This window comes from Leptidea sinapis, chromosome Z, assembly GCF_905404315.1.
Source record: "Leptidea sinapis chromosome Z, ilLepSina1.1, whole genome shotgun sequence".
Taxonomy (NCBI): domain Eukaryota; kingdom Metazoa; phylum Arthropoda; class Insecta; order Lepidoptera; family Pieridae; genus Leptidea; species Leptidea sinapis.
The window spans coordinates 8,177,729-8,196,427 of NC_066312.1; the positions used below are offsets into that span (position 1 = coordinate 8,177,729).

The following is an 18,699-nucleotide window of genomic DNA, read 5'->3' on the forward strand; positions in this document are numbered from 1 at the left end:
TCAAATATTAATTAATATACGCACTCTTTTGATGGATACATTTTTCGACAACGATATATTTTGCCTATTATTAGAAACAAATGGAAACTGGCAATTTTGTGACAAGTTAAATGCAATATTGCCAAATCCATAATACATATAATTGCTTTACTTTCAACTGTACAGCTACAATACTTAATGCTTATTTTGTTTAATCAAATATTTGTGTTTGTTAATAGGGTCCAACGGCGCATGTGCAGTTGGACTTTGAGAGACTGTATTGATTTCAGGGTGTGGCAATTATGAAACGTAAGCTATAAATAAACTCTGAGAACCGCTGCCTTATTATGGTGGAGGGATGTCGGGGGGAAATGCGGCGATTCTGATTATGTGAAAATATCGGCGCTAAGTCGCTACATTACGTCAGTTGTGTGTCACATACACACACACAAATACGTTGCATTGTGGCCCCTTCGTCATAGGACTGAATCTTCAACAACGAAAAGTCATCGTCGTTTATTAGTTCTATTAATTGATTTATTGTTTTCAATATTCCGGCCGGCTATCTCCGTGGCCGGTTTCAAGAAAATTTTAGTTCAAACGCAACCTACCTCCAGATCTTGGCCAAGATTTGATTTTCTTATTAGTTTTATTAATTACTTAAGTAACGTATAATACCTACAATCTTATCTAACCTATATCAATGTAAATGTTTCTGTTAATTAAGTTATCGAGAAATTTTTTTTTATTCGTAGTCTAAAAAAGTAAGTACCTACTCGTATTTTGTCTGTAAAAAAGCATGCCTGGCCGGATCGTTAGTCACAATGTGCCGATGTGTTTACGATTTGAAATTCTTATTTACGATTCGTCGCTCCTATGATAAAGGAATATATTGTAAGAAGACATACACACTCTTGTGAAGAAATTGTAAGTTTTAAAGATGCCAACTGGCACCGCTCCAGCGAGGTCAATTTAAGTATACAGAATAAAAGTTAGTCAATAGTCCGACAAATTCAAAACAACTGTGTGACTAAGCCATTATATAAACCCAAGCGACCTTACGAATAAATTTGGTATTAAGTTAAACCCGAGAAGAAAACAAGAATATGCAAAATATATACATATAGTCATTTTGCTAATATTTGGTTTATTCGGACGTATAACGTTTCCCTCGTTTATTTGCAAGGCTGCTTGACTTTTTCGGAAAACTTCAGAATTATCATTGTATTGACAGTGTTGTCAGCTATATAGTCAAAATTTTGCATAATCTTGGTGTATTCTCAGGTATAACTTTATACCAAGTTTATTTGTAAGGCCGTAGTTCTTTCATAATTTAAATCGAATTTTGCCTATATTTTTGAAGTCTACTACACCTAGTCGGTCCATAAGTATGTTACAAATAAGAAGATATTTAAATTTAATGACGTTATTAAATTTTTATTAAACATAAGTATATTTATATTATATATATTTTATTTGACGACCTGTATAGCCGAGTGGTTAGCGATCCTACCTACAAAGCTAGGTCCCGGGTTCGAATCCCGGTAGGTGCAAGTATTTATATGATGAATATGGATGTTTGTTTCCGAGTCATGGATGTTTAAATGTATTTATGTATGTTTATATGAATTTATGTATGTTTAAGTAAGTATATTGTATTAAATATATCATTGTCTTGTAACCGATAACACAGGCTATATATGCTTATTTTGGGGTAAGATAATTTGTGTGTCAATATTATTATTATTATTATTTATTTATTGAAGTCTCGGCAATAATTATAAAAAGATTTCGCTTCATATTTTGCTTTAAATTGTCCTTTAGCATTTGATTTAGGGCAAGTCGTGTATATAGACAAAAAGCACCAAGCTTCAAGTAAAAGTTAATGTATACGTATTCATACATCGCCGCTCGTACATTTTTATCGACCTTTTACGGCCGTTCCCAATATACTACCTACAGATAGAGATAAATTACTACCTTCTACTGTCAGTATTTAGCTGTCAATAATCTGAAGCTATCCCAATATACCCGATAAGTCATTCTTATCGCCTTATATTGGGACGCGTGAATTGCAATTACCATACAAACTTCTATCGCTGGTAAGCTATAGGTACGTCGTCCCATTGACAGACTGCGTGTACGGGTAAGGTGAGTTACGGAGTTGAAAAGTCAAGGATAGCTACGATTTTTATCTCAAGTAGGAGATAGACTGAATATTGGGAACGCCGTTAATAGGCGATTGAGACTCCAGTTGTTTGTAGTACGTCAATTATGTCCATACGAACGTCCGATTGATATTTAAAAGTTTACTACAAAATGCAAGTGCTTGCTAAGGCGTTTTATTTTCAGCAATATGCATGTTACACACAATAAAAAATACCAGGCTCGTTTAATATGAAACAATAATAATATATGTGATATAATATAATATAACGAAACAACAGAAAATGCGTTTGCAATGCTGACACAATCCAGAAAAAAAATTCGCAGTACTGTTAATTCAATACACAGTTACCTCACCACAGTGCGAGAGACGGCTACAGTTGCAGCTGCACAAAATATACAAATAAATACATAGAATACACAAACAAATACAGAAAAACAACACCTTCCAATTTATATCTTCGTATATATGTAGTACATGCAATAATAACAATAATAATAAAAAAAAAGAACAATATGCAAAATAAAAGTAATTTGACAGCTTCCGAGAGGTTCGCACAGGCTGGACAAAGTTATTGAGGCGCGTTTCTGGAATCCAGGGCGGGGGGAGCACTAGTGCTATCCTCGGAACAAATGCAACTAGACTATATGGTACATATATATTAATAATTGTAATAGTTCTAGATATTGAACATACATATTTTTTTTTTGCAAAAGCAACGGCAAAGTGAAAGAATGAGTATACATTATTTTAACAGTTATTTGGCAGTACGGTTCGCTACGCATGCAGTACAGGTGTGTCCTGAAATATCGTGAATATTTTATATTATTTTTTGATAATTATTTCCCGTTATATTATTATAACATGAACTGGCAGAGGAAATCAGACCTTTTAACGTATCTCTAGTTACGGATACATTGCTGTCACCGTTTAATGACAAGATCTTATGTATCCATAGTTATAGTCCAATGCTTTATGTCGATAGGTTATTGAAAAATAAGTAAGCGTAAAAGGATAGATTTGTCCACCCCTAGTAAGTTAAACTTAGGTTAGATAGGTTATTGAAAACGGCCGTTAACAGCTCAAATTTGGTAGTTAGTGTTTGATTTATTCCGATTATGATGTTTTTTAGGAAAAAGGGACGAGCAGGACGTTCAGCTAATGATAATTGATACGTCCTGCCCATTACAATGCAGTGCCGCTCAGGATTATAACCTAACCTAACCCAACAATTCCGTGCCACTATAACTGCGCTCGTTACCTTGAGACATAAGTTGTCAAGTCTCATTTGCCCAGTAATGCTTACACATTACTGCTTCACAGCAGTAATAGGCGCCGTTGTGGTACCCATAATTTTGTCGGCATACGGTGGAATGGAACCTTCCCATTGTTAAAAAATTATGCCTTCATAATTATTTCTTCGTAACTCGCGCGAGTTATATATGATACAAGCCATTTGGACGCGAAAACTACTTTTGTTATAATGATTCGCAGGTTATTCGCAGATTTTGTGTATCAGTTTGTCTCGCAGAGCTTTCCAAAATTTAAAACGTACTAAGATACGTGATTGCATTATAATACAGGATTCTTGATGTTCAGGCTATGCTGATGAATTTTTTGAATGCAGAAATTTTGTTTCTACGTCATTACGCGTGGAAGGCGCCGGTACGTTCCCTCCCCCTACGAACTGTGTGTGTATGTGTTATCGGTTTTCCGCGTTCATATATTGTACGTTTATTCGACGTTCTTTCCGTAATGAAAACATCGTGAGAAAACTCCACACACATATACGAAGATATTCAAAAGTGTGTGATTGAAACAAATTTTTTTTAGGATTTCAGGGTGGTTAAGAAAAAGTTAAAGTCCCTAAGTCCCCCATACACGAGAGAATCCAGTAGAAATTAAACTCAGCACATATTAAAAAGGGCGACATGGCCACTCCGACGAATATAGTTACGTTAGTGCCCGATAGGTGGCGCTGGCTGCAGTGATTTTTAACTTTTGAACTAATAATAAAAAAAGTGTATGTACTTACGCAGAGACCCAAGAAGTTATTCTTCTTTGGCGTAATAAAACAAAAATCTTTAAGAAAAAATTCCTCGTGCTATTTTACGTTTGCCGAAAAAACAATATTATTGTAATAAAGAAAGTATTAAATACAACCACTGAAAATATGATTATTCCGCATAATTAATTAATTAGTTGAATAACGTGTAATTAAATTTCTATAAATTATTTTTGTACAATTAGAGAGCAATCATTTTACTTTATTTTAATACTTGTATATTATATTAAGTGAAATTCAATTTATTCTCATCCATTGTTTGTGGTTCAATAGACATATTCAGAGTTAACTAAGGCTTAGTAGCTGAAGTATGACACAAAGGGTTAAGTTGACCAGCTAACGTCAGGGTGTCGAATTTGCATGACAGTGTGCGCGCGCATCGTAAAAATTCACTCTTAAAGCTTTTCCCTAACAAAAGAAGCATAACTTCAATAACTAATTGATCTGAAATTTTGTGTTTTTTTTATATATGCATGCAGCAGTATTGGACCACCAACTTTTATGGTTACAATGTTAAATTCGTTAGCGTTGTGAGGTTTTTTTGAGATGAAATAAACGCACCGAGTGTTAGGTAGTTATATAATAAAAATAATTTGAAAGGAACAGCGAACGAAAACCAGCTAAAAGTCTCCCTTCTTTATCATTCGATGTCTTTTTGTCGCGTTATAGGTGGGCCCGGCCTCGATGAATCGAATTATAATTTCATCGTTGCCTGTATCGGTAGATTTTTTCTATCAAGAAAATTAATTTAATCGTGATTCGACTTTTGTAATGTTTTGCATAGTAAAAATTATCCCACTGATTACACAAGACAGTGTATTCGACATTTTTTTTTTATAAAAACAAAACCTACTCTATTGATACGGCTCGAGCTCGCGGGCGACTGTCAAGTGGCTTCATTTGGGCAAATCGGCTTCCAATCACTTCTTTCGCATGCTAAAGTCAAAGGTGTAGCTGTTCTGTTTCATTCGACTGATATTATAATTTAAAATATAAAGGAACTAATTTGAATTAAAGTAAATTTAAATTTCCTCTATGCACGTAGAACATTCTAGAATGATCGGGGCTAATCAATAATTCTACGCATGCGCACTTTAACTTAGGCATATCGGAATATTATACGAGCCTATTATATTATACTCATTGCTTGGAGATAAATTAAGCAGAAACACAGCTAATCAAATCACAATTATAAAAGTAACACTCACCACTATATACGGATCATCCATCTTGAACCGTCACCCCATTGAACAGGTCGTGTTATCACCGCAAATGATTCCGTGGAACTATTCAATATCTAAAGCCTTTTAGGCACGACGCATGCGTAGGGCGCAATGCGTCAAATTCTAGTAGGTTCTACCATGCGTGGGTAGAGAATGTTTCAAAACTATTACCATGGGAAAAATTGTTATATTTCCGACTGAAACTATGTTTTAAAAAATTTCGTCCTTTCGACATTTGAGTGTATTTTCAGTTCCTTACTTCCATAAATTATTAAAAATAATCTTTATCTGCAAATACTTCCGACTAAAATATTTACAGATATATTAATTAAAAGTTTAATGATGTTGTAGATATGTAAATAATAAGCTAACAATTATATAGACTGATTTTATGACCTTCCTAGGTCTTTTGACGCGATCCGGTAGCAGGGGGCCTACTCCTAAAATCGATATTCGATATATTATGGCATTAGTCGTGTCGAATCCTACTCTTAGTTACATCGTATTCTGTGACGAAACGATGATTGAACGAACGAAACATTATTCGATATTATCGGTCCTAACCCTTCCACTCATACTTGAAAGTGTCGGAGACGAATATTCGACTTGACAAATAATCAAACGTCACTTTGACGATAATATCAACGACACCTTCTAGGCTGTCGTTGCTATTTTCGTTCCATGTTTTATAGATATATTTGCCATACAATATACATACTTAATAAATATAATTAAAATAATTATATGTGATTTCCTATTCAACAGGATTTTTATACTACCAAGTAACTAAAGTCATTTTGTTGATCGTTTATGCGTATAAAGTTATGCAAATGGCCGCCTGAAAAACAGGAAGTCGACGAGAAGGGTTGAGTTACTTTTTTTTACATTTTATTATCCACAAGTTTTGTATTATTTATTCAATTTTAAATGGTCATATTAAATTCATTACATATTTTTTTTATATTTACATTTTGCATTAAATGATGCAAATTGGTGGCGCAGAGTCTGGCATGGTCCTTAACGCCTAAACTATGTTTTGACTTTTGACACATAGCACAGATAATATTTAGTTTTTCAAGGTTTACACATAATTAATTCACTCTAAAATCGTAATAAAATCAAAATATTAGTCTATGGTTACGATGTTGTTTCGATAAACGATATGAAATACGAACATTTGTTAGAGTAGGTGCGATATATTCGGGGTATTATCGTATCGTTCCGAATATATAGTTGTCGATTTTGCGAGTAGACCTCCAGACTATATCGTATGTCGCATTGTCAATCATCGCGTTGTACCAAGAATAACGTTGGACCAATTGGTGCGACTGCGATCAAATCGTGTCCACGCAGTACCGGACCGATAACCTGCAACCTTCCAATGCGCAACATGTTGCAGTGATAATGACTATAAATAGCTAAATAGGTGATTAAAGAGATTTGTTTTAAATTTAAATACTTACTATTATAGCAATTTTTGTTCTGACAACTGATCTTACCAGCTATTGCTGGTGTCAAAATAGCTTCTATTATTGAAACATACAACTATATTGAAACATAAAACAAAATTAGAATTTCATGTTAATGTGGAAAGACATACATATATATTGTATCGAGATGTGTTTTAATAGCCTAAGCTTACTTATTCGATAGCGCTTTATGTAAAGGTTGCCTGCTCTTCCACTTCTTTTCATTAAAAAGAGAGCAGTTTCTTGGCCTCGCACCTAGTTTAACAAGCTATTAAAAAAAAATAGCTTAGTGAAAATGTTGGAGGCATCTTTGCATATTTGCGAAGATATTCAAAAGGTTGTGTGACTGAAACAAATATTTTTCAAGGATTTCAGGGTGGTTAAGAGAAAGTTAAAGTCATAATCTTTCAGTCCCATTCAAGAAAGAGTCCAGTATAAATTAAACTCAGCACATAATATGAAGGGCGACATGGCCACTCCGACGAATATATTTACGTTAGTGCCCGATAGGTGGCGCTGATGGCAGTGATTTTTTTAACTTTGAACTAATAATAAAAAAATGTGTGTGTTAGAATTTTATGTTAATGTTGGAAGACATAGGTACATACATATTGTATCGAGATTTGTTTGAAGAGCTTAAACGTACTTATCCGATATCGCTTTATATAAAGTTTACCTGCTCTTCCGCTTCTTTTCATTTTAATTAATTTTCGGCCGTGAAGCAATAATGTGTAAGCGTTATTGTGTTTCAGTCTGAAGGGCGCCGTAGCTAGTGAAATTAAATAGGCAAATGAGACAACGTCTTATGTCACAAGGTTATGAGCGCAATTTTAATGCCGCTCAGAGTTTTTGTGTTTTTCAAGAATCCTGAGCGGCACTGCATTCTAATGGGCGGGGCGTATCAATTACAATCAGCTGAGCGCCCTGCTTGTCTCGTCCCTTATATAAAAAAAGCATCAAATCTGGGTCAAGTGACTATGGTCTTAATCAGCCGTAAATAAGCGCTCTGCTCCATCTAACGCTGGCAAATAATTACTTCTTTACTAGTATTTACAGTAAAATTACAACACTTACCATTACACTGACGATGACGTACGGAAGAAATTATACGAAATGCAAATCATACACTAAACAAAATAAGCATACTAAGTGTAACGAGTAAAACAACTGTTCACAACTAAGGCACAATGTAAATGGGCCTGCAATTGTCAGCTGCATCCATGCCCGCAAACATAAAATCGATAATACTGCATTGCAAATCAACCAATGAACTGCATTGCGGAACTTTTCCCCCAACCCTTTAAATATATCTATTTGAATAAAAAGAACACGTTGTTATGGTTTACATTTTTAGGCTAGCGACGAACCCCTCCTTTGATTTACGTTACATAGGTTTTTGTTTTTTTACGCTACAAAATTAATTATATAATTTAAATAGATTTATTTAAAAATTCCAATATTTTTTCCAACATCAAAAGCTACTACCCATTCGAAAAAGGACTGCCTCAGACCTGAGAAGAACGGGCGCATGTAACTCAGCGGCTTTTTTTATAAAAATACTAGCTGACCCAGCAAACGTTGTATTGCCTATACTAAAATCGCGATACAAAAGTAACTGTTGAACGTAGATGGGTGAAAATTTGAAGTTGTATGTATTTTTCAATTTTTCAAATGACTCTTAATCAAACAAATTTAAAAAAGATGTCAAAAAAATTATAACAATTCTTTTAAATTTCGCAACACATTTGTTTTCTCATCTAGGATCATATTGTAAAAGCATTTAAACATCACCCAATAAAAAAAATTGTAACTTGACTTAACCAAGTAGTACACATAGCAAGTTTATGTTTGTTTCACATGTTAACATTATGATTGCGACAGTTTCTAGAAAATTCCTTGATGTACTTATGAACATGTAGAACATTATCAAGACTGTAATAAGATGCCATAGTCAAAGGTTTATTTCTTAAAAAATTTCTCTAAATGATTCTTTAGGATCTAGGTTATAAATAGCGCTAATAGCTCTCTTCGGCAGCACAAAAATTCATATGGGCTACACTCCCCCATAATTACATACCATAGGACATAATACTTTGAAAATAATAAAGTTAACTAGTAGCGCCATATCTATGTCAGTTAACTGTCTAATTTTTTTTTAACAAAGCCTATTCGCCAATCCTTCAATATGAGGGCCCCATTGCATTTCGGAATCAAGAGTAATGCCAAGAAATATAGCAGACTCCATCGGTTTTACCGCCTCTCCATTTAATATAATATTTGTATCTACATTTTTACGACATTTGGGCTGTTCAATTTAATATATTTAGTTTTAAGACTATTTAGCAATAAGTTCTTGGCGCTAAACCAGTATATGTTTTACTTTACTATTATTTTTTACTTTGTCATATAAATTCAAAGTCAAAGTTCTTTATTTGCCAGAAACATTCACAAGTAAAGTTTTTACAAAATTAAGGCAGGCAACATATTTCGTCTTGACAGACATTTTTGTGGTTTCACTTCACAATATTATAAACCTAACATAATCAATTATTACTGCTACATTTAATTTAATCAACATAAAGCCTACTAAAAGACCCTACAATACACATTTACAATAATAAATGAAATGCTAAGAGATAATGTAGTAAAAATAATCACAACAAAATATAAAATTATTGGTAAAAATAGAATTGGTGCCAGTTACCACTTCGTTTGAATATATTCATTTATTGAGTAAAAACAATATTTTTTTAATTGTGTTAATAATTTAAATTTAAATCTATTTAACACTGGATCATGCAATGGAAACAAAGAACAGTCGCCCAGCTGAGTGAATAGATTAGATTTTTTCTTAACAAATAAGCTAGCCTCGAAATTTCGGTAACAGTCAGTATGTTTAAATTTAAAAATAGAGGTCTGCAGCTATCAAAGTGCCGTATCCCAGCCACAGCTCTTATACATCTCTTTTGAGCCTTAGTAATATTTTGTTTATGTTTGTGAAGTTACCCCATAGATACCATACCTAATTATAGATGCTATATAGCCATGATAGGCAATGATTGCAGCTTGTGATATAGTCTTTCTGGTTCGCCTAAGAGCAGACATATTTATGCATCCTTTTGACTAGTGATTCTATATGAGCCTTCCAGTCTAAATATTTATCTATACTGATACCAAGGAATTTTATAGTAGGGACTTCTTCAATTGATTTGCCTCAATAACTTGTACTCTTAAACATATTATGATTAGTGTTCTTGTTTCTAAATTGAATTATATTGGTTTTTTCAATATTTACGCTTAGTTTGTTTCTTTCTATCCAATTTATAATTGTTAAGATTTCATCTTTTATAATATTGTCCTTATTTGTTGATGAGGTAAGGTTAGGTATTAGAAGAGAAATGTCATCCGTAAAAAGTATGTATTTTCGTGATGTAAATCATTTATATTGGTTTGGTAAATCATTTATATATAGAAGAAACAGCAAGGGCCCTAGAATGCTGCCCTGTGGTACACCTGAATTTGAATAAGTCCACTTGGATTCATAAACCATTATATTACAATTTTGTCCAGAGCTTGTGATATGAACAACAACACATGTTTTCTATTTTTAGTATAAGTTTGTAGCCAGTTCAAAGCAATTCCCCTTAAACCATATTGATAACATTTATTTAACAATATATCATGGTCAACAAAGTCAAATGTTTTGGTCCTGTCAAAAAATATGCCTATAACTCTTTTTTTATTGTCAATACATTTCAAAATATGATTCACTAAACAAAATGTAGCACTTGTAGTACATTTTCCTTTTTGGAATGTGTTTTGAGTCTCACATAAAACATTAAATTTTTGTAAGAAACTAAACCAGTCTACTTTGCATTAATTTCTCATAAAACTTGGCTTCTTTTCACTTTGAATATGAGTGAAGTGATCCGCAAGCCGAGATGAGTCCCTTCCAGAGGGCTGGTGAGAGCTATTTGTTATTGTATTTGTTTAGCGAGTTTGAATTAGACTGTTAAGTTAGTTTAATTGTTTTTATTGGATTTGCTTCTGCTCTGTTGTGGTGTATGTTATCTGGTGTTTTTGATGAAGAATTTTTGTTTATTTACACAGGGTTTCTCATGGTTAATTCTTTCTTTTATAATCATTTAGTTGTATTGGATGACTGCTATTTCTTCTTGTTGTTTAGCTTTCAATTATTTTCTAATTGTGATATGGTCTGTCTATGGGAAGTATTTATTTTTCTTTGAGATGGTGAATGTTATCTATGCTAGAGTTAATTTTAATACTATGGGTCTTCATCTTACTGTCTCTTTTTAGTATTTCCAAAACAATTTCCATGACATGGTTTTAGTATAATATACTAGTCAAAACAAAATAAGGGCCACTTGATTTTTTTGGCCTCTCTAGCGATAATTTATTTTTTATGCATTCTCAAGTAGCTGATAATTTATTGTGGTGTTACCTTATTTGTTTACACACATCTTTTGAGCATTCCACCCGCATAATTGTTTAAAGTGGGTAGTTTTAGATAATTTATTGTAACCTCTTGATTCTACCTGATTTTAAGACGGATTTCAACTCAGTCAAATTGACGATTCTCTCAGGGACACTGTAAGTTTTGTTTGACTAGTGGCTGAATTAACATTTTTAAAAAAGTTATGCCGAGAATTCGAAGTCATATGGACTTGCCAACCGTAACTAGGGCCGTAACATTGCTTCAAGAAGGCCATTCGCAGCGATCTGTGGCGTTGCAGCTGGTTTTTCCCGGCGAGCGATCCAGAATGCTTGGAATCGTTTTCAAGAGACTGGGAGACTAACCAGGAGACGGGGATCTGGCAGAGTTCGAGCAACTACAGCTATCTCTATGAATCTCTATGTCCGGCAGAACATAGAGATTCCTGGAAGAGCTGGTAATTCTAAACGAAGGCATAATAACAGCTCAACATTACATCGAGGAGGTCATAAGACCCCATGTGGTCTCATATGCACACAGAATCGGCGCAAGATTCCACCTGATGTACGATAATGCTCGCACTCATACAGCAAGGGCCACCAGAGAAGCCCTAGAGGAGGCTGGTATACAGGTGTTGGACTGGCCTGCAAACAGTCCGGATCTAAATCCCATTGAACACATGTGGAACTTACTGAAACGCAGTGTTCGAAGCACAAACCAACCCGTGCACAATGAAAGACAGCTAATAAACGTTCTGTAATCAAGCTGGGAACAAATTCCTCAAGAAACAGTGGTACACCTGGTGGAGAGTGTACCTTCTAGGCTTCAAGAGTGCATTAGTAATCGAGGATGGCATACTAAATATTGAGGAGTCATAAATCAACCAACATTTTAGGTTTTTATTTTTTCAGAATTTTTTCCTGACTAATTATTTTTGCAAAAATGTTAATTTTTTAGAAAAAGTGGAGAAAATTTCTATTTTTAATGGGATGCATCATTATTTTATGCTGTCTACATTAAAAATCAATCGATTTATCCAATTGAATCATTGATCAACCTTTAAACCTCAAGGATTCATGAGAATACTGTAAAAACGTGGTGGCCCTTATTTTGTTTTGACTAGTATACATACAAATTCAGTTTGTGCCAAAATTTATGTACAATTCCAGATTTGAACCCACCTTTTTATCACCTAGCCAACCATCTGGATCAAAATCATTGTACATATGTTTCTTCAACTCTTAAGTTGTAGCATAAGCTCTAGGATGTAACCAAAGAGGTACAGGCTTGAATTCTACATTGTAGATTTAAAAAATAATAATTTGTATATCTAATCCCAGAAGTGAGAGAGATCTAATAAAAAATTAGTATTTAAAAGTATTGTTATATAGTTATGTAAAAATACATTATACAGTGTTGTTGCAAATTATTATACAGTCATATAACGATACAAAGAAAATTAAATGATGGTCTAAGTGACAAGGAACTAGCCGGAAATGTAAGAGGTACGGTAGGTGTAACCACAAAAATAAAAAACTAGATATAACTTGTGATTACATTTGAATATAACTAATCAATATAAGTAAAATAATATAACTTTGGTACCTACTACTACCATGAAAATTAAGTGCTCCATTTTTGAGATAAGCAAATGTTTGTAACTGAACCACAAAAATTTGGATGGAACTGTGCATCAAACTGGATAGCAAAGCCAAATTGGCTTCGAAGAAGCTGTGCGTAATAAATAGAGCATGGCAATACTTCAAATTGGCCCACATACTAACGCTCTACAAAGCGCAGGTCCGGCTACATATGGAGTGTTCCGGTCATCTCTGTTCTGGCGCTCCCCAGTATCAGCTCGAACCTTTTGACCGCGTGCAACCGTTGCTCTAAAGGTAGGGGACCAAGTGCTAGCGAGTCTACCCAGGTCCCACACCAATAATGATAAAATATATTCAAAGGATTCATGCAGTAACTGCGTTTGCTTTATTTCCTAAGTTATCGTTCTACAATAATCCACGAAAACGTATCTACCCCTATCATAAAATAATAGTAACTAGCTGCTTACCTTTGTCGCAGAATTATTCATAGTGCAAGTAAAACAGCAACAGAAAAAAAATTAAAACACTGACGGCTTAAATCATTTTCACATTCAAAATACAAATGAAAATTAAATTATACGAAACAAATAAAATATAACGGGAACAAAATCAAACTACATGACCAATAACACAGTGGATGACAGTTGACACTAAAGAAAAAGAATAAAACAAGAATTAATCAAATTTGACAAGTGACAATGACAACAGTCGGATGTCTTGCCCGCTAATTTATCTCATTCATTAATTTTTTTTGTTAATAATTGTCAATTTATTTATATGTATACAATGATATTATAGTATTAAAAGAGGTCGATATGTCACTAGCACACTGAAAATCAATCGCCTAAATTGAGTCAATTGGTTCATTTGGTCGTAGTCGCTCACTCGATACGAAAACGGTACACACGCGTTTGTTGTTGACAGAATTGCTTACAATTTGATATAGTTACAACATACAATGCCGTCTTGTGTTATGGGAAGATGCACTAAATACAAAAGTAAAAAAAAATTCATAGAATACATACCGTAGTTAAGAAATCATGAATTATAACATTTTATTTGATTTCATTATTTATCTAACAAAATAAATATGTCGCCATGACAATGCCGATCGCCGCCAAGCCGATCATAGATTAGTGTACAGAAATGACAAAATATTGGTGCTGTCTGTTGCGGAATGATCGTGGTAGAATATTTTAGGAAATGATGTAAAAAAGTCGTTGTTGCAGTGAATGTAATAGGTCATTTTTAATAAACAAGTGCGTGTATAGGTAGCTGAACTATCAAACTACTAAAGCAAGTTTTAGGGTAGGTAGCGGATGTAGACAATGAGTGCTATTTGTTTACGTAGGAGTTTTTTCAGTAACACTATCCCTTTCAGTATATCCCTTGCTAACTGCAGAAGAATCAATGGATCATTTTCTTCTTCTGCCATTACCTTATTGTAATAAACCCTCAACAAAAAGACATTCATAAATAATATAAGATACAAAAATAATAATTATAATCTTAAAACTTTTTGGGAGCCGTCGTTAGTAAAATTGTAAAAATGAGACCCTCACTGTAGATACCTTTCGGATTTGTTTTGGTGTCTGTATGTTTTTTATTTTTTTATGTATAAATAATTATTGATATCATCAATATGGCTATATAGTATAATCAATATTAAATTATTTTTTTATAAAATCAATGATACATTATCTACCTTATTTCAATGCAGTTTATATGCAGCAAAGTAGTAACTTTATAGCTATTACTACATGAACTCATGAATGAATCATAATTTAGGCATAAATCACGGTGTACGGTAAAAATCATATCTGATGAATTAACTGTATTTTTTCTATACAAATACGAAGTAATTAGCAAATTAGAGTAATCTCTTTTTCGCTTGCAATAATTGCATTTACTACCCTTCTTTGACGTGTAATCGTAATGTAGTGTGCTATTGAAATGTTAAATTATTCATGTGTGCGCTAGTGTATCAATTTCAAACACTGAATGTTGTCTACGTAACCCATCTATACTTTTAAATATCATTGTATGTATAACATTTTATCCTTTATAACAGGGATGCTCAAGCTTGTACTGCTGGCGATCTACTTTAAAATTGTTAAACTACGATCGATCTACTCTAAGAGGACCTAAGCATAATATGTGATAAAGGATTGTCGCCTGGATAGGGTGCATCGTGACATATATATTAGTTTTGCGCACTTTATGCATTTTTTAGTCTATGTGCTGTAAAATGTCAATGAAAAATCTCATAATTATTCAAAATTGCGAGTTACTTAGATTCAGATTTATCTTCAGATATAAAACACTAGAATTTTGGATCAGATATTGTGGTTGAGATATATATCTGATATAATGTCCACTAACTCATTTTCAAGAGAACATGAGTCCATGTTAAACTAACTTGCTATTTCAGTAGCTAATTTCTCAATATTTATACACGAAAAAGATGATGTTGAGGAAACTAAAACAAAATCTGTGAATAGTTCTATAGCGGTGTTTTTTTCTCGAGATAGACCGTTGGGCACACCTGCCTTAGAATATTGACACTATAGAAGTAGTCCCCGCGTGCCCCTTTTAGATAGCAATAGTTTTGACAGGAGTAGTCTTAGATGTTGTCATATTATTATTATGACTAAAATTACCACTCACGGAATTAAATCGTATGACATAAAGGACTATCCGGGTTATGATGGTCGAATCAACTTCTCGTTGGTCATCTCGTTAGCCAAGTCAAAATACTTGCTGAACTTGTCCTTCTCAGCTTTCATTAGGTAATTGACACATTTTTACACAAATTATCTTCGCACAATCTTGGGTTAGCCTGTATTATGGGTACAAGATAACTATAAATGAAATACAATAAACTTACTTAAATATACAAAAATACATATAAACTATGCTTACTAAACTACATAAAAATCCATGACTCGGAAACAAACATCCATATTCATCATATTATAAATGTTTACACCTACCGGGATTTGAACGCGGGTACTCTAGCTTAGTAGGTAGGATCGTTAGCCATTCGGCTATAAAGTTCTTCGTATATTATATTTCCTAGATTTTTACTTGCTGCTCAAACTGGGATATCTAAAAATGTGTTTGCATCTGTAGCTGATTTAAAAATCCGGGCAGATGTTGGCAATTTTATGTATATGTATTTATGTATGTTAAAGTAAGTATATTGTATAAAATATATCGTTGTCTTGCAACCCATAACACAGGCTATATAATTTATAGATAATTTGTGTATAAAGTATGTCAATATATTATTATAATCATTTGGTTTGGAAAAGCCAGGGTTCAGTGGACTCGAATGAGTTTGTTGAGTAAATTTTACTTGCGACAGGTTGTAAAAGGTTTAAATGCTCGCAGACTCAATAGAACACTATTGCTGTTACATTGTGTGGAGTGGGAATATTTTGTTGCGGAGTGATTGTTCTTCGAACAATTTTCTTCAATTTCACAATTCCCTTCTTGTAGAAACTTATTTTTTCACTACCATCCAGTGTCAGAAACAGACACTGGATGGTAGTGTAAGTAGTAATCACATAAACAACAAGAATGAGATGCAATACCATAGAAAAACATGCAAATTATATTAATTCCTCGGGACAACATTTTGCTACCAACTAGGCATTTCCTGGATATGGTAGGCAATAGACTTATAATTAAGATGATGTGAGAGAATATAAAAGAAAACTATTGAAACAATCTATAAGATCATGCAAAATAAACTATCTTATTTTGGTGTATATGAAAGATCTAGTGCCAAATGGCACTGGTCGATTTTGTATAGCTATTCTCTTTTTCGGAAGTTATTCTTGCATTGGAAGGCTTAGTTGACACTGCTCCCTGAGCCGATGGCATCCCATACTCTTTTCTTAAACAATCGTAAACTAGGTCTCAATAATACTACCTAAAATCAACTTAATAACCTTTTTTGTGTTGTCGTCATACCACCTTGGGAAATTCGAATAATTTCTCCGTTACTCAAACCTGTTCATAATTCATCTGAAGCCACCAGATAAATTACACTATGTGCTCTTGCGAAAATATGTCAACTTATTATGAACAATCAATTTAGGTGGTTTATTGATACAAGAACCTCGTTTCAGGCATGTCCATTCCCAGTATGGATTCAGAAAGGGAAGGAGCTCATTAGATAGTGAACCGTCCAGTAGCTAATACGCCAAAATTACGGCCGCGTGCCGGTAAGCGGCTTTCATCATCATCATGATCAGCCGAAAGACGCTGAAGAAAGGCCTCCCCAAAAGATTTCCAAGACGATTGGTCCTGCCTGCCCTCAAGTGGTTTTACCCAGTTTCAAATTTTAAAAAACCAGAATCGCTATAACAAACAATTTATTAACTAATTACTAGCACACAATTATATTGGTTCGTGAGCATAGGCCTTATTGTCTGCTTGTATTTCTGTCAAGGTTTCGTTAGTACTCCCGTGTATGTAATGGCCGAAGATGTTGGAATGGCAAGCGTTGGAGAAGGGTGGTCTGCGGTGAACGTGGCACTTGGTCAGCTGAGCACTAAATGGTGCGACAAGTCGTATCGACGCCGCGTTCAAGCTCTCAAGCATTTCACGTACGGTTCTCGAACGTGACTCAAACTCGTAACGTTACTCCTTGAAATTAAAAGAACTGGACCGCAGTACGTGGCATATCATTTCCGTTCTGGGCACCAACATCGACAACAAGAAGAATTGCCGATAGTGTAGGTAGAACCAGAACGGAATTTACAGTAATATAAAAGCTAAACACTAACCGGAAAAGGGTAATAGAAACAGAATTCAGTTTAAAATACATTATACAAGCTAATAGAAAATGTTAAATGTTTGAGGGTTGTCTTGTAAAAGATGATGCAATCAAATTGAGCTGTTACTATGATTATACAAATAATATTCAAACTATATCAAAATTTAATTTGGAAAGCTGAAATAATCATAATGACTAAATGAAAACTACTATAATTAAATACACAAAATAAAACAAAAGGCTGAAATGAAAAAGCTAGCCATGAATTATGATTAGTATATCAGTACCTATTATTTATATGTGCCATTCAAACTTACCTGAATAGAAGAGAAAACACACACTAAGTAAAAAATACGGGTTGCACTCCGGGAGTGCCGAAAAAAGTGAAAACTTGAACATTAACGTTGTGCATTTTTAAATATTTTGGAAAGGTTAGGGTATAATTTCACACGAATTGCTTTATTTATTTATTTTTTTAAAAGTACTAGCATATAATATGTGGTTAAATACAATATTCATTTATTGCGATATCATACACAAATAATTACAATTTATAATACATAAGAAATCTAACGATTGTGAACTTTTGCAATTATTTTACATCAAGATAATTAAGTCTCAGAAAAATCAGATTTCATCCATAATTTCAGGACACCAACGAACAACAAGCACTTGTGTAATAATTTTAAAACCTGCATTGCAAATGAACCCCTAAACTGCATATAATGCAAACGATAAATTTCTATATACTTGTGATACATCTATACAGGATTCATCGTTCAATCGTTTGAGATATGCTCTAGAATATCTCTCAAATCTTGCAACATGGGCTAGTATTGTCACTTTTCAAAAGTAGGGTAGTTCTATTCACCAACAAAACTCCTGTCTCCCTGTAATCAAAATTTAAATTTACAATTTAGAAATACCTGTTGTAGAGAATATTTAAGTTTAAAGAT

The 18,699-nt window shown here is 33.7% G+C and overlaps 1 protein-coding gene across 5 annotated transcripts in view; it reads right to left on the reverse strand.

The window, feature by feature from the left end:
• LOC126979018 (chromatin complexes subunit BAP18-like) overlaps positions 1-14,060 on the reverse strand; it is an 85,785-nt gene extending 71,725 nt beyond the window's left edge. For 3 of the 5 annotated variants that reach the window (XM_050828166.1, XM_050828164.1, XM_050828162.1), the window contains exon 1: positions 13,425-13,590. In XM_050828166.1, the coding sequence (XP_050684123.1) occupies positions 13,425-13,445 (21 nt within the window). In that variant the 5' untranslated portion in view covers positions 13,446-13,590. Of the gene's footprint in view, positions 1-5,419; positions 5,490-13,424; positions 13,591-13,982 lie in introns of those variants that run through there. The other 2 variants (XM_050828165.1, XM_050828163.1) reach the window with 2 other exon arrangements.
• Positions 14,061-18,699: the final 4,639 nt, after the last annotated feature.